Consider the following 21,412-nt stretch of genomic DNA (forward strand, 5'->3'; position numbering starts at 1 on the left):
ATGACTTGTAACTTATTTTTTTGACTATAAACCTATACTTTTTCTATTTAGATTCATAAAATAGAGTTCAATATGAAACCATAGCAATTTGATTCACTCAAAACGGATTTAAAATGAAGAAGTTATGGGTAAAACAAGATTAGATAATTTTTCTCATTTTAGCTACGTGAAAATTGGTAACAAATCTATTCCAACCATAACTTAATCAACTTGTATTGTATATTATGTAATCTTGAGATACCATAGACACGTATACAATGTTTCGACCTATCATGTCGACACATCTATATATATTTCGTAACAACCATAGACACTCTATATGTGAATGTTGGAGTTAGCTATACAGGGTTGAGGTTGATTCCAAAATATATATAGTTTGAGTTGTGATCAATACTGAGATACGTATACACTGGGTCGTGGATTGATTCAAGATAATATTTATCGATTTATTTCTGTACATCTAACTGTGGACAACTAGTTGTAGGTTACTAACGAGGACAGCTGACTTAATAAACTTAAAACATCAAAATATATTAAAAGTGTTGTAAATATATTTTGAACATACTTTAATATATATGTATATATTGTTATAGGTTCGTGAATCAACAGTGGCCAAGTCTTACTTCTCGACGAAGTAAAAATCTGTGAAAGTGAGTTATAGTCCCACTTTTAAAATCTAATATTTTTGGAATGAGAATACATGCAGGTTTTATAAATGATTTACAAAATAGACACAAGTACGTGAAACTACATTCTATGGTTAAATTATTGAAATCGAATATGCCCCTTTTTATTAAGTCTGGTAATCTAAGAATTAGGGAACAGACACCCTAATTGACGCGAATCCTAAAGATAGATCTATTGGGCCTAACAAACCCCATCCAAAGTACCGGATGCTTTAGTACTTCGAAATTTATATCATATCCGAAGGGTGTCCCGGTATGATGGGGATATTCTTATATATGCATCTTGTTAATGTTGGTTACCAGGTGTTCACCATATGAATGATTTTTATCTCTATGTATGGGATGTGTATTGAAATATGAAATCTTGTGGTCTATTGTTACGATTTGATATATATAGGTTAAACCTATAACTCACCAACATTTTTGTTGACGTTTTAAGCATGTTTATTCTCAGGTGATTATTAAGAGCTTCCGCTGTCACATACTTAAATAAGGACGAGATTTGGAGTCCATGTTTGTATGATATTGTGTAAAAACTGCATTCAAGAAACTTATTTTGTTGTAACATATTTGTATTGTAAACCATTATGTAATGGTCGTGTGTAAACAGGATATTTTAGATTATCATTATTTGATAATCTACGTAAAGCTTTTTAAAACCTTTATCTATGAAATAAAGGTTATGGTTTGTTTTAAAAATGAATGCAGTCTTTGAAAAACGTCTCATATAGAGGTCAAAACCTCGCAACGAAATCAACTAATATGGAACGTTTTTAATCAATAAGAACGGGACATTTCATAATATGATAGGTATTTTATCATTTTCTTTCATTTCTAAAATTACTAAATCGGTGGGAAAGAAGAATTTATCAATTTTTTGGGTATATCTTCTGCTATCCCTAATGGGTAATTAAAAGAGCTATCGGCCAAACAAATGGACATTATAGTTGTAGCTAGTCCTCCTAGACCCAATCCTTTATATAAAGAATATGGCATTAAGTTTATACTAGCACCAGTATCTTCTAATGCTTGGTATATTTTAGAATTGTTGAAAGAGCATGGAACAGTAATACTTCTAGAATCTCTTAATTTTTCTGGTATGTCAAATCTTTGAAAAATATCCTTACATTCTTTTATTATAAATTTAGAAGATTTTTCCGCATCTTTTCCTTTGTTAGATAAAAGAGTTTTTATATATATTTTCCATAATTTGGGTTTCTTTTAATAAATCTATTAAAGGTATATTAACATTTATTTGGCTAAACATGTTGGCGAAGTCTTCATAATGTTTTTGTTGTTTTTTCCTTTCTAAGTTGTTGAGGGTATGGAACGGGCTCTAAAGGCTTATCGATCTTAGGTGGTATATCTTTCTTGGGAGGAGTGTTATTAATACTTTCTTCATCACTAGTTTCCTTAGGTAACTCTTGACTTTTCTCTTGATTAGGCATAATATGGTCAGTTGTTGTTTTACCTCTTCTAGTAGTTATAGCTAGAATTTCTTGATTACCTCTAGGGTTTTCTAGTATATTAGATGGCAATGTTCCAATTTCCCTAACAGGAAGTTGTTTAGATAAAATCCCCATATCTCTTTCTAGATTAAGTATTAAAGTTTGGTGCGTATGATATTCGGAGATTTTATATAAAGTAGCATTATTTAACTCAGTTTCATTATATATATCTCTTTGTATCACATTTTCTAATTCATTATTTATGGTTTCATTTTGTGATATATGAAAAACATTTTCTTGTTCCATTGTTAAGATAGGGTTTTCTTTTAATTCTTTTTCTAGAATTTTTATTTTATTTGATTCTATAGTGTAGTTATTTGATTCCTAGATTCAATTTTAGCGGCTTGTTTATTATTATTTGCTTGATACTAATCATGTGATTGAATAGCTAAATTGTTGTACTTCTTGGGGATATTTTGAAAGAGCTGAACCACCAGCGGTGGCGTCAATTTCGTTTCTAGTAGTAATTGTTATGTTATTATAAAATTGCATTACTTTGAACATCATTTAATCCATGTTGAGGGTGTGATTTTATTAACTTTTCATATCTAGTTCAACTACCATATAATGTTTCTTGAGGGACTTTTTTAAATTAATTCATTTCGTTTTGTAATCTTATAATTTTAGAAGGTGGAAAGAATCGTTTAAAGAATTTTTCAACCATTTGATCTGATATCGGCCAAAAAATCACGTTTTTACCCCTGATATTGAACCCTAAATCTATAAAGTTCCAAACTTTGTCAGCAAAATAATTGCTTTTTTGGTTAATATTGTATATAAAGTAATTACAAAGGCGATGCAAAAAGAATAAAGTAAAACGGAGCTAAAACGAAGAATCTTGAGCAAAACCGGTGGAAGACATGTTACGACCAAGGAAATCAATTTACGATCCAGGAAACAAGCTGACCAGGGCAGGCCATACAGCTTACCATACGGCTTGCCATACGGCCTGCCAGTGTGAAAAACGGCCTGCCATACGGCCAAGGCAGACGGCCTGGCAAAACGGCTGACCAATGCAAACGGGCAGCAAAAACGGTTTGCCAGCCGTATTACAGCTGAATCCAAGTCTATTTAAAGGGCCTCTTCCATTCATTTCAAAACACACTTAATTTTTAAATCACTTTATATTTTCAAGTTTTTTAGTTATTTTTTAGTAGTAGCTAGCTTAGTTTTTATTTTCCGGAGGATATCCCGGCGAGTCCCTACGATCTCGGGCAGATTTCTTCAGCCTTTTCAGGTTTTTATCTGAAACGCTTGTCTTATTAATTAAAAATGTATTGTTACCATTTATATTTAATAATGCATTTCGATATTAGCATGTCAGGTTAATTACTCTGTATGTTGCCATGATAGAAGTTTGGGTTAGCGTAGTTATGTTAAATTAGTACGGTTATCGTTGTTATATTGAACTTGTGATTCCGATAGATTTGTATGCTAGCATCTTAAGGATTGACCAACCTAGGTTGTGATCAGGACTTGTGCACCTTTATGAACTTAGTTACTTCATAGGATTAATACCCCTGGTTATACTATATCTAAAGATTCTATGAACTCGGTATGGCCGGACTTCTCGAGAGGCATCTAATGCGCTTTTAGGACACGGAACCTAGGAATTGAGACATGAATGACCTAGTATACCTATTGACTATTCCGAAGAGACCTCTTAGGAGATGTTAAGATCTGGTTAGTTCCTTAACTGTATGACCCACACCTATTGCATGTTCTTGTTTGATTGTTGCTCTAGGATTAAGTCATATTAACTGTTTAGGTATCTATCAGGTTTCTAGCTGCTTTACTTTCAGTATATCAACTGTAATGCTGTATAATGTTTGGATTGGTATGATCTCATTAGTATGATGAAATGGTTATTAGTTTTTATTTAGGGTTTTGTCAACTTGACCCGACGGACTCCTTCCGTTTGTGATCAGTGTTCAATCAACACGGCACGTTGTTATTCAGTTAACTAAACTGATAATGAGGGTTAGGATTAGAACTCAACTCACTAATAAACCTAGTGCTTTACTGAGGATAACCTCTGAGGTATAGTTACCTTTCAATTATACAACCAAGTGACATGCTTTTCACTACTCAACGAGAACTCTGAGAGTCTAGAGATAAGTAGGTATGTGTAATTGGCTCATCCAATCAGATCTACATCATTCTGATCTTTGCTTTAACATAAACATAATTACCTTTTCCTAGCCCAAACTGACATCTTGATCAACATTTTCCTGATCTGCATATACTCCGGATATCCTTCCACTTTCTTTACTTTTCCGCACTTAGGACTATTAGCATAAAACCAACTACTATCCTTTATCTTGGTAATTTAACCAAAGACAATTATCCACTTGATCTTCAATTCATTAAACCATTCAAAAAAACGACCCTAGGTTAACTTACACCTTCTACCTTAAATAGTTAAAAGTAAATTTAAGTACCGCAAAAAAATAAATAATAAACCACTGTTCACTACTCTGATAGCTGATTCTGACGCCTTGCGGCCTAAGGATACTGCATAAATAAAAACTGAAGGTATTTCGTATGCCCGAGAGACATATTAAATTAATGTGGCTGACGTGTTATGATCCAAGTCGGGTCATACCCAATAACAAACTTACCGACACCTTATTTGTATTTGATTTTAACGATTGGTTCATTGATCAAATACGCGACACTTGAACTTTAAGAAAAATGGTTTTCTTAAATATTACTTGATGTGTATTATATAAATTATGGAATAATTTATATATTATGGATTTAATTATTTATAGGTTAAATAATTAATTTATGTTACATTTTATATATAAATTGGTTTTATATAATAAAATGTATATATTAATATGGAAGTTTTATAAAACTAGTTTTATAAAATTCAAATTTTATAAAAACTATTCTTTATAAAATATAATGGGAGTGACATGGGAGTTAGAGTACACATGCTCTTTGATTCCTTCTTGGTCAAAGACAATTCCCTTTTCCATATACATGCAAGCATCTTGACTCCTTGAGACACACACTTGCAAAAAAAACACATCAAGCAAAAAAAAATCTGCTCCAAGAAGGTGCTGCTGCCGTGGGCTTTCAAGGCTCAAAGGGAGTTCATTTTCAAGTTTTGCAAGTTCATTTTAAGTGTCTAATAAATCCTAACCAAAAGCTAGGGTGTTGGTGCAAAGTTTGGGGTATAACAACTTGAGGTTTCACACTTTTGGAGCTCCATTCATCATCATCATCTTCATCATTTACTAGCAAGCTTGGAGTAGGTATAATCTCTTTACTTGCTTGTAGTTTGTAAGTATATATCACAACTTGATCCTAATTGGGATTTAACTTTAATTGGTTAAAGTTTAACAAGTCTTAAATTGGTAATTAACATGCTTCCGCTTTCTTAATTCTTAAAATGGTTTAAGTACATTATGAACTTGTTAAATCCCAACAATGGTATCTAGAGCCGAAGTTGTTGAAATATGCTTCGAGATGGTTATTAAACCCACTATAATCTTGCATTCTATGAACATGCATGAAGTAGAATGTAAAATTTTGGGTTTTGGGTGGTTGTCATTTTGGCCAAAATCACTTGTGATTCTGCATTCTGTACTGCCAATCACTTGTGATTCTGTACTGCCAATCACTTATGATTCTGTACTGCCAATCACTTGTGATTCTGTGTTGCCAATCACTTGTGATTCTGTGTTGCAGATCACTTGTGATTCCGTGTTTCCAATCACTTGTGATTCTGTATTGCCTATCACTTATGTTGATGATGTTCACAATCTAAGCCTTGACCTTGTGTTTGGTTGCATGCATGGTTGATTAATATTTATTCAATTGGTTTGTAATAATATTTATTCATTTGACATGTAATAATTCATTTGGTTATGTAATTTATTTTATATTTGGTATGTAAAATAGATTAGGTTGTAATTTCATTTTTTAGACAAAATGTATTAGGATATATTTTGTAAAATGATGAAGAATGATGAAGACTTGAAGAACACATGAAGAAGCATTTGGATGCAAGGTTAAGTGGGAGATTTGAAATCTCCTACTTTGTGTTATAACCCCTTATCCGGTGGCATTTGTTTTCGGCTAAACAAATGTCTACCAAAATGGCTTGATTGTGAACATATTTGTTTTGCATGCATGGTTGTTTATTGTATGATTGTGGATTGTATGGTTGTATGCTACAAGTTAATCACACAAGTTAACAACAAGCAAAATGGCAATTTAATTGGTTAAATTATACATTAATTAACGACATGCAAAACGTCAATTTAAATGGTTAAATTAAAAATGGCTAAAAGGACATTAATAAACGGTTATTAAGATCATGATTAGGATCATATATATAAAATGGTTTATAGACATGAAATTGGCTTTTCATAATGAACTATACACCAAATGCATGTTGGTGTATGGCAAATGTTTTCTTAAACTAGAATTTATGAAAACTTAAAATCCCTTTACTAAAACAAGGTAAACAAGTTAAACGCCATCCTTTTGTGGAAACACTTAGACATATTAGGAATCTCTTGATGGGATAAAGGTCACCTAACCGTCATGAGTGAACTAATATGAATAAGGTACACTTCGCATACATGTGGGATAAAGGTCACCTAACCACTTGTATGTTAAGTCTACATGTTTACACAAGTAGGACGACTTGATTTAGGAATCATGAACTTAGGGTCACCGAAGCATGAGGAACAAATAGGCGTTGATGGGATAAATATGCCATGCAAAAGGATTGCATGATCCCATAACTTAGAAGTTGCAAAAGGATTGCAATTGTCACATAAATGACTACCTAGCTAAATCAAATAACGGGATAAAGGTCACCTAACCGAAATTTGATTTACCGTTGGATTCTAAGATTTAATAAAACAATTAAAAATAAAAGGGTATTGTTTATTAAATTTAAAATCGATACTTAAAAGGACTTTTGTTAAATTTTGTAGATGGCCGCAAATAACAACAACATGCAAAATGCACCACTTAACCTAAACAACCTATCATTAAGGTCTCTCCTCGAGAAAGACAAACTCAACCATACGAACTTTATGGATTGGTTCCGTAATCTTAGGATTGTCCTCAAACTTGAGGACAAAGCGTATGTGTTGGAGGACCCTATTCCCGACCAACCGGATGAGGAAGATATAGAGGGCATGGCTTATTATGACAAGTATTGCGCCGATTCGGTGCAAGTCGCTTGTCTAATGCTTGGGACTATGATACCCGAACTCCAAAAGGATTTCGAACATCATAGTGCATATGACATGATTACGCAATTGAAGGAGATGTTCCTTTAACAAGCACGTGTCGAGCGCTTCGAAACGGTTCGAGCGCTACATGCATGTCGTATGGATGACACCCAATCCGTCTCCTCTTATGTCCTCAAAATGAAGAGCCTTATTGATCGTGCTAACCGTCTTAACCTAAACATATCAAATGAGTTAGCCACCGATCTTATCCTTAATTCCCTATCAAAAAGGTTTGATCAAATTGTAATTAATTACAATATGAATGGGATGGATAAGAGCATAGGTGAGCTTCACGGTATGCTTAGAACGGCGGAAACTAGCATGGGTAAAAGGGCTTTACCCGTGTTAGCAATCGATCAAGGTGGGTCCAAAGGTAACACCTCTAAGCCAAAGGTGGCTAAGAGAAAAGGACCCGCCTATCAAGGCAAAGGGAAGGGGAAGATGGTTACCCCAACCATCAACAAGGCCAAGAAGCAAAAAGGTCACCGAGAAGGCAAACCCCAAGGAAGACCCATGTTTCGGTTGCGGTGAGATGGGTCATTGGAAACGAAACTGTCCAGTCTACCTTAAGGAGTTGAAGGACAAGAGGGATGCAGGGCAAACCTCAGGTAATATATATATGGTATATATAGAGCTAAGTATTACTTCTTCTAATACATGGGTATTAGACACTGGATGTGGAACTCATATTTGCAATTCTTTGCAGGGGTTCAAAAGAAGTGATCATAAGGCGGGAACATCAAGTCTCTATATGGGCAATGGTGCAAAGGTGCATGTTAAAGCTCAAGGAGATTTTATTTTGAAGCTTCCAAGCGGATTGGAACTTATTTTAGAAAATGTTTTGTATGCTCCGGATTTGTGTAGAAACATTATTTCTATTTCTCGCTTAAAACAATGTGGTTACGTTGTTAATTTTATTGATGATGATATTCATGTTTCTAAAGATAATGTATTCTATTTCAAGGCTTCGCCTTCAAATGGAATTTATGAATTGGTTCATGATGACACATCATCTAGTAGCTCAATGTACCATACAAGCACCAAGAAACTCAAAAGGGATTTGAGTGATTCCTACTTATGGCATTGTCGCCTTGGTCACATAAACAAGAACCGAATACATACACTTCAAAAGAATGGACTTTTGAAATCAAATGAAATGGATTCGTTTGAAGTATGTGAATCTTGTTTACAAGGCAAGATGACTAAAGCACCTTTCAAAGGGACCTATGAAAGGGCTAAAGATTTATTGGGATTAATACATTCGGATGTATGTGGACCCTTTAAACCCATGACTAGGAAAGGTGAAAGATACTTTGTTACTTTCATTGATGACTTTAGTCGTTTTGGATATGTCTACTTATTAAGACACAAGGACGAAACGTTTGAAGCATTCAAAGAATATCAAAACGAAGTACAAAATCAACTCAATAAGACAATTAAGGTACTACGTACCGATAGAGGAGGTGAATACCTAAGCGATGCCTTCCAAGATCATCTTAGGAGTTGTGGGATTATCTCACAACTTACTCCACCCGAAACACCCCAACTTAATGGAGTTTCCGAAAGGAGGAACCGAACCCTAATGGATATGGTTCGATCTATGATGGCAAGAAGCTCGTTGCATCTATCATTTTGGGGTTATTGTCTAAGCTCCGCGGCTCGTATTTTAAATATGGCCCCAACCAAGAAGGTGGAACGAACTCCTCATGAGATGTGGTTTGGAAAACCTCCTTCTCTTTCATACTTGAAAGTATGGGGATGTGAAGCTTATCCTAAGCGTTATGTAGCAAATAAGCTACATGCTCGATCCACAAAGTGTATCTTCATAGGATATCCCAAAGATGACATGGGATATTACTTCTATGATCCATCCGAGCAAACCGTATTTGTTGCTCGGAAAGCGGAATTCCTTGAAACCAAATTCCTTATGGAAGGTGATGGTGAAAGGAAGATAGATCTTGTAGAGGTACAAGATCAAGCCGATGATACACAATTGGTTGGCACTAGTACTCAACATGAGGATGTTGAAAATGATCAAGTGGATGATCAAGGTACACAAGACGTTCGAAGATCTAGTAGGATTAGTAATCCTCCCGAGAGATATGGGTTTCTCGTGGAAGGTTGCTATACGGTTGATTTGGATGAACCGACAAACTACAAAGATGTTTTATCAAGAATTGATAAAGATAAATGGCAGGAAGCCATGAACGCCGAGATGCAATCCATGTATGAAAACCAAGTTTGGGAACTTGTTGTGCAACCTCCTAGCTCCAAGCTAGTTGATTGCAAATGGCTTTTCAAGAAGAAAACCGACATACATGGAAACTTGGATACATACAAAGCTAGACTTGTAGCAAAAGGTTTCACTCAAACTCAAGGGGTTGATTATGATGAAACTTTCTCGCCAGTGGCAATGCTAAAGTCTATTAGGATATTATTTGCCATTGCTGCTCACTACGACTATGAAATATGGCAAATGGATGTCAAAACCGCTTTCCTAAATGGATATCTTATGGAAGATGTCTATATGGTCCAGCCTGAAGGTTTTATTGATCCAAAATATCCTAAAAAGGTATGCAAGTTAAAGAAGTCAATCTACGGATTGAAACAAGCATCTAGAATGTGGAATCATCGTTTTAATGAGGAAGCCGAGAAATTTGGCTTCATTAAAAATGGTGATGAAGCTTGTGTATATAAGAAAGCTAGTGGGAGCACTATCATGTTCCTTGTACTATATGTGGATGATATATTATTATTTGGGAATGATATTACCACAATGCAAGGAGTCAAAACTTGGCTAAAGAGTTGCTTCTCCATTAAGGATCTTGGAGATGCACAATACATATTGGGGATAGGGATCTATAGGAATAGATCCAAGAGATTGATAGGTTTAAGTCAAAGTACATACATTGATAAAATCTTGAAAAGGTTCAAGATGGAAAACTCTAAGAAAGGTTTGGTACCTATTCAAAGAGGAACCGTTATCAGTTCATCTCAGTGTCCTACCACGAAAGATGAACAAGATAGAATGAAGAAAGTCCCATACGCATCTGCAATTGGGTCTATCATGTATGCGATGATATGTACTAGACCGGATGTGTCATGCGCTCTAAGCTTGACAAGTAGATACCAGAATAACCCAGGAAACAGTCATTGGATTGCTGTTAAAAGTATACTGAAATACCTTAGGAGGACTAAGGATATGTTTCTAATATACGGGTCTGGTGAGGAGGAACTCGCCGTAAAAGGTTACGTGGACGCGAGTTTCCAAACTGATCGAGATGACTCTCGATCACAATCCGGTTATGTCTTCATGTTAAATGGTGGTGCGGTCTCTTGGAAGAGTTCGAAACAGGAGGTTGTTGCGTTATCCACTACAGAGTCGGAGTACATTGCCGCCTCACTGGCAGCTCAGGAAGCTGCATGGATGAAGAAATTCATCGACGACTTAGGAGTGGTCCCTTCCATTCAGGACCCTCTTGAGATCTTTTGTGACAACGAGGGTGCGATTGCTCAAATCAAGGAACCTCGTGCTCATCAAAAGACTCGTCACATTGAGCGGAGATTCAACTACATCAGGGATGAGGTTGAAAAGGGAAAGATATGTATTCACAAAGTTCACACAGATCATAATGTTGCGGATCCACTCACGAAGCTTTTACATGGGCCAAAACATGAGGGACATGTTTGTGCGTTAGGGCTTCGATATTCTAGTGATTGGAATTGATCTACTTTATGTATTGTAACGGAACGAATTAGTTCAAACTCATTAATATAATTATGGTATTAATTTAATTATGATTCATGTTCCAATTTAGCATATTTCATCCATGAATAAACTATTATTCTAAATTCCGTAGTTGATCACATTTATGGGAACAAGTGTGAGGTTTAGACTATTATGAACTCGGATTGGTATACATTCATAGGTTGAATGTGGGGCAAGGTTGCAACCAAGGTTCATAGATATTTGTGGGAAACAAATATTGGAAGACCCGCTCTCAAGAATTACTGTATAGAGCCTTTGTGGTTGATCACATGTAATCTTGAGTAAAAGCGAATATCATTGTATCCTCTGACCTGAGATACATATTGGGTTCGGATATTCACCAAGTACTGTGCCTTGATTCTTTCCTTCGCTATTCTGAAACATGGTAGTACATAAGGAAGAACTCAGGTATATTACAAAGTGTATATCTAGGACGTATGTAGTCAAGATGGAATTTGTCCCTCTTATTCGTTGAGAGTCAGATGTCTAAGGCCTGAAAAGTTAAATCTATAAGAGAGTGATCACTCTGTATCTCTTGGATTTAACATGACATCTAGGACGAAAGGAAATAATGAAAGATTCACCTAATCATATTCGAGATGGGAACTCGAAAGGGATGATGTTATTGAATGGCACAAAGTCATAACATATTAGGGGTGATGGACGGTGTGTTAGGCTGTATCCATCACTTGCATTAATTTCTTATGTTTCTCGTGCAAGTGGGAGATTGAAGGTATTTCGTATGCCCGAGAGACATATTAAATTAATGTGGCTGACGTGTTATGATCCAAGTCGGGTCATACCCAATAACAAACTTACCGACACCTTATTTGTATTTGATTTTAACGATTGGTTCATTGATCAAATACGCGACACTTGAACTTTAAGAAAAATGGTTTTCTTAAATATTACTTGATGTGTATTATATAAATTATGGAATAATTTATATATTATGGATTTAATTATTTATAGGTTAAATAATTAATTTATGTTACATTTTATATATAAATTGGTTTTATATAATAAAATGTATATAATAATATGGAAGTTTTATAAAACTAGTTTTATAAAATTCAAATTTTATAAAAACTATTCTTTATAAAATATAATGGGAGTGACATGGGAGTTAGAGTACACATGCTCTTTGATTCCTTCTTGGTCAAAGACAATTCCCTTTTCCATATACATGCAAGCATCTTGACTCCTTGAGACACACACTTGCAAAAAAAACACATCAAGCAAAAAAAAATCTGCTCCAAGAAGGTGCTGCTGCCGTGGGCTTTCAAGGCTCAAAGGGAGTTCATTTTCAAGTTTTGCAAGTTCATTTTAAGTGTCTAATAAATCCTAACCAAAAGCTAGGGTGTTGGTGCAAAGTTTGGGGTATAACAACTTGAGGTTTCACACTTTTGGAGCTCCATTCATCATCATCTTCATCATTTACTAGCAAGCTTGGAGTAGGTATAATCTCTTTACTTGCTTGTAGTTTGTAAGTATATATCACAACTTGATCCTAATTGGGATTTAACTTTAATTGGTTAAAGTTTAACAAGTCTTAAATTGGTAATTAACATGCTTCCGCTTTCTTAATTCTTAAAATGGTTTAAGTACATTATGAACTTGTTAAATCCCAACAAAAACATCCGTTTCAGTCATATCATGATCCCATGTAGAAATTTTTCTTTCGGCGAGTTGATTAAACCAATCTTTATCTTCTCCCTTAAGTGTCCAAGGAAAAAGTATGAGAAAATTTGTTCATCTTCTATTTTTATTGAATATAAATAGCGTGCATATACTAATGAAATTATGGAGATGTTGGTAAGCATCTTCCATAATAGTTCCATTAAATTACCATTCTTCTTTAATTAAATCAATATTTTTTTCGATAGTATAATTAGTTTTGATGGTTAGTGGAATTATGGCATTTCTGTGAACTTTTCTTGAGGCTTTTAAATGATCCTCGATAGAAATCTTAGAATTAGTCATTATGAATTTTATATTTTATTTGTTGAATTGTTGAATTGTTCACCAATAAATGGCCGTCAACGTCTAGATTAAGACAGGACCCTTTAAATCGGAAGCGCAACAACCGTTACCTAAAGGAGGACAGTCACCACTCACTTTTGGTGAGATAATTTGTATATTTAGTTTATATTCTTATCATTCTACCGCGATCCCCGTAAGTGGTGCCAAAAAGTTGATGTGTCAAAAGTGTGTGCGGTAGTGCTAAATTTGCCTTTCAACTTTTAAATTTATTATACCTTTATTATACTTTTAACGCCCTAACGAGCAACAAAACTAGATTAGATGTAATATAGTATTTAGTAAGTTAAGGTTCGTCACAAGAGAACGGGTGAATTCAAAGATATATAGTTTAGGTTGAGATTTGATTGCGTTGATTAATAAAGAAACAAGAAACAAAGAACTTGTAAGTAAATAAATTAAAGGAATAAACAATATTAAACGAAACACGTGATTGAACCTTTCACACCTTGTTAACAATTGCATCTAATTTAATACTAAGATTTACTCAGATTGATGATGACCTAAGAATATCTAATCCAAGACAAATTGATCAGGTTAATCCTAAAATAGATGACTAGATTTATTGGATGCTTAAGACCCGTTAGATAGTTTAATATGATTAATTAAACCCTGATTACAGTTACTAGCTATTACCCTCACCATTATAATATTTTGATTTATTGTTGTATTAAAGTTTATTAAGTTCAATCCTTGAGATGTTCCAGTTAAAACTTAGTCATGGGTGTTGTAATAAAACCAAATTATTTAAACAATGGTAATTTAATCAGACTCAAGACATAACAGTTTCAAATATTTTTATAAAACCGAATTAATATTTTTATAATAAGTGGATGAAGCTGCCGGTTTGGACAATATAGCCGGCGGCTTGGTTGACTGTTTCAAATATTTTTGCCAAAAACTGTTTTAATTCATCCGAGCTTAATTCTTAATGAAACTATATATTTATTTAAAGAAATCGGCGGCTTCGTACACCAGATCCGTTTTCTGATTAGTTTCATACGATTCAACTGTTTATGCAATGTTCACAAGGTATTACATTAGTTCAAGAACTTGTTATGTCTATTATCCCATAACTAACGTAAAAGCAAATAAAAGATAAGAAAGATTAAAAGAACTCATACCTACATAAAGGAATTGAAAGCAAAGATTGATTAATTAACCTAAATGTTGATGTAATAAAAGGTAAAAACCCTAAGAAATTCGTAACTTTGTATCTGATGCAGAATATAATACTAACACACTAAAAACTGAACCCAACACGTTAATTTATAGGATTCAGTAACCGCCGCCCCAAGCCAACGGCTTGGATGTGAAGACGACGGATTCAACATAACTTGGAGTGGGGCTTACCTCATACTTGTCCTTGAAGAATACCTTCAAAGATTCTGTAGATCTTAGCCGGCGGCTTCAGTGTGAAGCCGGCGGCTTAGTTGCTTCCTGAGCAAGATGAAAATAATTTCCATTTTTATCTGAACTTGGGCAGCAAGAAGGGATAAACCCGTGAATCAAGCCGGCAGCTTTAGTGTAAAGCCAGTGGCTTGGCCTCCTTTTTCTTGGTAACCAAGTTTTTCTATTTCTGTAATCACGTCTGGAACTTTCTGGAATCTTGTGGGGAAGCCGGCGGCTTCTGTGCCATCATGCTGGCGGGTTCATGTTGATTCTTCATTTTTTCCTTTGTTTTTGTCTTGTTTTTTTTTTGACAATTGTTACCTGAAACTCAAATAACTCGTTTAAGTATAATTTCAACACTTTTCAGATCATAATTAACTAAAATTGATGTAAATATGGGGCATAAAATAGGTATAATTCGAGAGATATCAGTAACACAAGTGATATTATATAATTGTATATTTTGTGTAATTAAAATACATGATATGCTTATAAAACTCTTCTGCTGTGAATATATAAAAAAAGTACATTGTTACAATTTGGTATCAGAGCATAGGTTTTGCAGCATGTACACGCGAGTGTCATGTTCCTAAACCCTGAGTTATGTCAAACATACAAGTGGGGGAAAGGGATAAGTGAATGTAGGTGATATGTGTTTAGATAATTGGGGTTAGTGATAAGTACTAACAAATTATCTACTAAGATTTTGTGAGGTGATGTGATTAGACAAGCATGGCTGACGAAACAAGAAATGATGGTGCCCCACTGACCCCTAGACCCAGAGTCTTCAGAGCACCTTCATAGGAGCATAGTACAGAGCAAGATCAAGATAAATATGTTCTTGACTTGGAAAGTCAATTACAAGAATTGAGGGATAGAGTACGGGAATTAGAACGACAACATGCCCAGTTTGTTAGCGCAACTAGTATTACGGTAATTGATGATCCACAAGTACCTCCCGGACTCATATCCCTCAGTGTGTGTCAGTATCTATGGAAAGTGCTTCTCAACCACCCCAACTTCAATCTCAATTTCCACCTCAAGTGCAACACCCGTTTCCTCAACAATACCAGCATCCTTCCCAACCTCAATATCAGTATCAAAATCCCGTGATGACCCCATTTCAAACTCCTGTGTTTCAGCAAGTAGTGAAAGAAAAGAAATAGTGCACATTTAAGCAGTTTTTAGACTGCAAGCCCTTGAGTATTTGGGTGACCATGATCATGTAGTTACAATGAATTGGTTAAGGGAAATGGAACAGGCGCTGAAAGCCTATCAGTGTGAGCCAGAACTACGAATGACTTATGGTAGTTGGCTTTTGAAGAAAAGAGCCATGGTATGGTGGGATACGATCACCGCCCTTTTATCGAAAGAACAACTCAACCAAGTTACTTCAGAAAAATTTGCAGCAAACGTTTGTGAACAATATTATACGGCGTACGAGATTAACCTATTGAAGCAAGAGTTCATGGAGATGAAAATGACAGTGGATGAGGTTTTTGAACAATTTATGGATAAGCTGAGATTCGTTCATCAGTGGTTCCCGATGATCAGTCTCGAGTGCAATGCTTTGTGGAAATTTCTAAGCCCGAGTACCGAACAGTTGCAAGGCTTGCTACTACCTTGTCACAAGCTCATATGTTAGTAAAGGTTACTGAATGCGATATTAAGGCTGCCCGAAGTGCGAGAACTGAAAGTAATACAATGTGTGTTGGAATTATCAGAAAGAAGGTCATAGATCTACAGAGTGCCCGTCTGTAAGGAAAGTGTATTCTGGTATTGGGTCAGGGTCAAAGGTACATGCCATGTCAGCTAGAGGATCTTCTACTTCCACCACAGGGCAGAAATGAAAGAATCCTCTACCAAATGAAGCAAGAGCCTTCCAAATGATAGTAGACAATGCTACTGCTACTGACGATGCAATTACCGATATGTTCTTAACAAATTTTGTGCTGTCTCGTGCGTTATTTCACTGTGGAGAATATTGCTCATTTATGTCAACTGTTTTCTATACCAAGCTGAATATGCCATTTCCCGAACCTTTAAGTGTTGAAGTGGGTGATGGTAGGACGGTTCCAGTTACAACATATGTGTCTGGGGCTACTATTGATAAAAAGGGTAGCTTATTCCCTATGACTTGCCTAGTGATGCTTATACCTAGTTTTGAAATAGTACTAGGAATGGATTGGCTAAGTGACCATAAGGCTAGTATTAAGTGCCATAAAAAGATCGTACTTTTTTCCTTTGACCGATGGGGAGACGGGTTGTAGCTCGGAGTGAATGTGGTGGGTTCCATTGTCCTCTAATCTCAATGATGAATGCTAGAAATCCTTGACCAAGGAATGTGATTCCTTCCTAGCCTATGTGCTCGATGTGAAGAAAGAAAAGAAGGTCATGTCTGATATCCCTATAGTGTCTGAGTATCCAAAAGTGTTTCTAGATGATCTGCCAGGGTTAGCATCGATCAGAGAAGTTGAGTATAAAATTGACCTAGTGTCAGGGGCTACGCTAGTTGCTAAAGCTCTTTATAGGTTAGCTCCCTCAAAGATACGTGAAATGATATCTCAGATTCAAGAACTATTGGACCGCGGGTTTATTCTTCCGATTTATTCGCCATGGGATGCGCTAGTATTGTTCATGCAAAAGAAAGATGGGACGCTCTGAATGTGCATTAATTATCGGGAACTGAACAAAAGAATAGTGAAGAATAAGTATCCTCTTCCGTGGATAGATGATTTATTCCATCAGATTCAAGGGGCCTCGTTCTTTTTGAAAATATATTTGCATTCCAGGTATCATCAGGTTTGTATTACTGAATTCGATATTCCAAAAACAGCTTTTCGTACTAGGTACGATCATTATGAGTTTCTAGTAATGCCATTTGGGTTAATGAATGCATTAGCAATTTTCATGGATTTGATGAATCGAGTGTGTCGATAGTTTCTCGATAAATTTGTGATAGTATTCATTGACGACATACTGATTTATTTGAAGACTGAATCCGAACATGCAGAGAATTTGCACCAAGTGTTAGAACTTGAAACGTGAGAAACTCTATGTGAAGTTTTCTAAGTGTGAGTTCTAGTTTTGGGTCGTATTATCTGTGCATAAGGTACTAAAGTGGATCCATTAAAAAATAAGGATGTGATGAATTGGAATTCACCAAAGAATCTGACAGAGATCAAGAGTTTCCTATGGTTAGCCTGTTACTACCGACGGTTTATCAAAGATTTTTCAAAGATCGCGGGTTCTTTGACAAAATTAACCAGAAAAGATGTGTGTTTTCAATGGAGTGATGAACAAGAAAATGCGTTCCAAACTCTGAAACAATTATTGTGTCAAGCTCTAGTGTTAGCCCTTCCTGAAGGATCAGATGATTTTGTGGTGTATTGTGATGCGTCGTTATCCGGTTTAGGTTATGTATTGATGAAAAGATATTGTGTAATTGCGTATGCTTCTCGACAATTGAAACCGAATGAAATCCAGCACATGATTTAGAAATGGTTGTAGTAGTTTTTGCATTGGAATTGTGGAGACATTATCTGTATGGTACACATTGTGTGATTTGCATTGACCGTAAGAGTTTACAGTATATCTTCTCGCAGAAAGAACTGAATATGCGTCAAAGAAGGTGGCAAGAGTTATTTAAGGATTATGAGTGTGAAATAAACTATCATCCTGGTAAAGGGTAAATGTGGTTGCAGATGCAATGATTCGTAAAAGATCAACTGATAGTGTTAAATTTATGTGAACTGAGATTGTGTCTGACCTAGTGAATCGTCTAAAGATAACTCAGTTAGAAGCCTTGAGGGATGAACATTTGAACTAATGGTGAATCAAAAATACGATGTAATTAATGATTCTCGAGAATTAATGACTTACCGTGAACGAGTCTGGGTGCCTTTTATATCCTTTTCAGTTCTGCACTCCAAAAAATACACTTTTTATCATTTTCACTCTTATTCTTCAACCTCATTTTATTTTTATTTTTTAACCCTCTCACTTTTTGTTTTATAATATATCCCTAAACCTTTTTAATGCTTTTTTCGTAACTTTTTTCCTTCGTCTTTGTACATTTAATTATTGATTAGCAAATTATTGACTTACATAATTTTGATCGATTCGATTGATTAAGCACAATTCATTAGGAGTCTAATTATACATTTCATTGACTCACAGATATATATATATATATATATATATATATATATATATATATATATATATATATATATATATATATATATATATATATATATATATATATATATAGTGTGTGTGTGTGTATGTTGACTTTTTTTAAAAATGTGAGTTTTGTTTCATGCTCATTTGATAGATTGATTAATATCGTTATAAATCGTAAACACTAATCTAAACACCGATGTTACTCTTTTATTTTTCAGTTCAGTATTTTAAAAAGGAGTTACCGGATTACTGAACTATACTTATCGCCAGTTTTAATACTTTTAACGTTTAAACAACTGCCTATCGACAATATCTAAGAACCTTTCTCAATAAGGTCATTAATAATCCACAACTATATTTACAATATATTATCATCCGCATTTGATTTTCATGAATTATTATACAACCCTACGGAGTTACGTCATCACTAATTTGTAGGTTTATTTTTTATTATTTATCAAATGAAATTGATATTCTAATTATATCCTTGGAGCCCATACGACCACTGTTCATACCAATATTTTATTGGTTAAAGGGTATTTTCATCCTTTAGCACAATTGGTATCTCCACTTAGTTTCTGAAACAATCTCCACGACCTCATTAGCCTAGGGTTTCTTCGATTACGGTTCCTATGGCGATTTTGGTGATTTTAGCCGATTTGGAACAATCTCCATTTCCTGCCTCCTTTGTTCTTATCGTAATCGATCTTTATAATTTTGATTATGTAATCGTTGTTGATTGATCATTGGTTCGTCCGATGTTATCGATGAATGATTGTTTTCTTTTCTCGATCTATTGACGACGTGAATGGTTAAGGTTTCATTTGAAGTGACCAACAGTAATGATGCTATCTGCGATTGATGATGGTAAAAAGTTACAATTTCTTTTTGTTTTTTTTCTATGATTGATTGCTTTAAATTTTGAGTTAGGGTTTCAAGGTTTTTTCGTTTACTCTAATTAGCATAAATTATTACAGTATGAATTTTTTGCTTCACCCTATTCAGTATGTTGGTTACGGTTTCTAGTGACTGACTTTGGGTGGCTACTTTTGTCAGCTCGGTTGCATGTGGCCCTCGGGTTGCTGCTGATCGACACAACTGTAGCTGCCATGGTTATGGTTGTCGTGATTTTCACCTCTTATATTTGTATTCGTAACTGGTTTTTTCAATTTGTTGCAGATTTCCTTCTGTTATATGTTGAATGCTTTGAAACCTTCAATTCATGTTGTAAATATTTTAATCAGTTGCTTCCTAATCATTATTATCGCTTTAGTTATTTGTGGTTTTTTGTTTAGGTGTTCGTTTCATGGTCTCATATTCTCTGTTCATATGCGATGTTGATGGTCATAACTTTGATAGTGACGATGGTGGTTGTATTGATGTTGATATTGTATGGAAAACAAAGGCCGTGATGACCAAACAAATTTTATGAACAGATTTGTAAGATGTTTTAGGGATATTGAAAATTTGACCTGTATCTTGGCATGGCAACACCTGCGATGCCATACACTGTATGCAACTTTGTGTGTTTTTAGCCACGGCGGGTTTCAAATCTTCTTTTCTTCCAAATCCAAAAATCCGGATCTATGCCTCATTGCTATTCTGTCTACAAATATATATATATATATATATATATATATATATATATATATATATATATATATATATATATATATATATATATATATATACATACATACATACATATATATGAAGTTGGACTAATTTGGAAACATTGGACAATTATCTACCCCTATGCTTCTACTTTCTTCGTCTATGCCTATGCTGTGATGACCCGTCAAGTACCCTTAACGGCTCCGTCACTTGGTCCCACAGCTTGATCGAAACTCTAAATGAATTTATTAAACAACATTGCATTCATTAATCAAAATAGTTTCCCAAAAAGGAAATTTACCAAAATAAGTAGTTTAAACAAACCCAACTTATTAAATATCCAAAGTTGACCAAAACATGTCAACCAAACACCCACAGTTTAACAATTCAAAAGAGAATGCAAAGTTTTAATGTTTAACAAAATCTGCCGAAATGCATGCAGACTCTCTAACACAGCGGAAGCCCAAATAATCAAGTACCTGTGAAAACATGCGAGTAAACTGTCAACAAATTGTTGAGTGAATTATAGGTTTAAATAAATGTATAAACTTTAGACCACAAGATTTCAAATGTTATAAAACATAAAATATTATTCCATTAATCCATGAGTCACCTGGTAACCACTTAACCATTTTCATACCCTTACCAAATACAATATACACTGAACAAGGGTATCTTCAAATAATAACGAAGTACTAATACATTTCGATTATAAATTGCTAGCACGACTAGCTCGAAATGGGGCTGTCAGGCCCGATAGATCTATCCATAGGATTCGCGTTCACTAGTAGAAACCAGTGATTACAATTACCAGACTAGGGAATATTTTCGTTCAACTCATAATGAATAATTTAAATTTAATTGTCACTTGTGTCTAAACGTAAAGCAAAAATGCATGTAATCACATCCTAAAAATACTTTAAATAGTATGAAAAACGAGACTATAACTCACCTTAA

General features: G+C 34.8%; 2 protein-coding genes across 2 annotated transcripts; both read left to right on the plus strand.

Annotated features, from left to right (window-relative positions):
- Nucleotides 1-16,542: 16,542 nt before the first annotated feature.
- Nucleotides 16,543-17,320, plus strand: LOC139854476 (uncharacterized). The gene is made up of 2 exons (XM_071843779.1): nucleotides 16,543-16,887; nucleotides 16,982-17,320. The coding sequence occupies exons 1-2, from the start codon at nucleotides 16,543-16,545 to the stop codon at nucleotides 17,318-17,320; spliced, it is 684 nt and encodes a 227-aa protein (XP_071699880.1).
- Nucleotides 17,321-17,803: 483 nt separating this feature from the next.
- Nucleotides 17,804-18,154, plus strand: LOC139854478 (uncharacterized mitochondrial protein AtMg00860-like). Its single transcript, XM_071843780.1, has one exon. It carries the CDS (start codon nucleotides 17,804-17,806, stop codon nucleotides 18,152-18,154), a length of 351 nt encoding a protein of 116 aa, XP_071699881.1.
- Nucleotides 18,155-21,412: the final 3,258 nt, after the last annotated feature.

The sequence above is a fragment of the Rutidosis leptorrhynchoides genome, chromosome 6 (assembly GCF_046630445.1).
Source record: "Rutidosis leptorrhynchoides isolate AG116_Rl617_1_P2 chromosome 6, CSIRO_AGI_Rlap_v1, whole genome shotgun sequence".
Taxonomy (NCBI): Eukaryota; Viridiplantae; Streptophyta; class Magnoliopsida; order Asterales; family Asteraceae; genus Rutidosis; species Rutidosis leptorrhynchoides.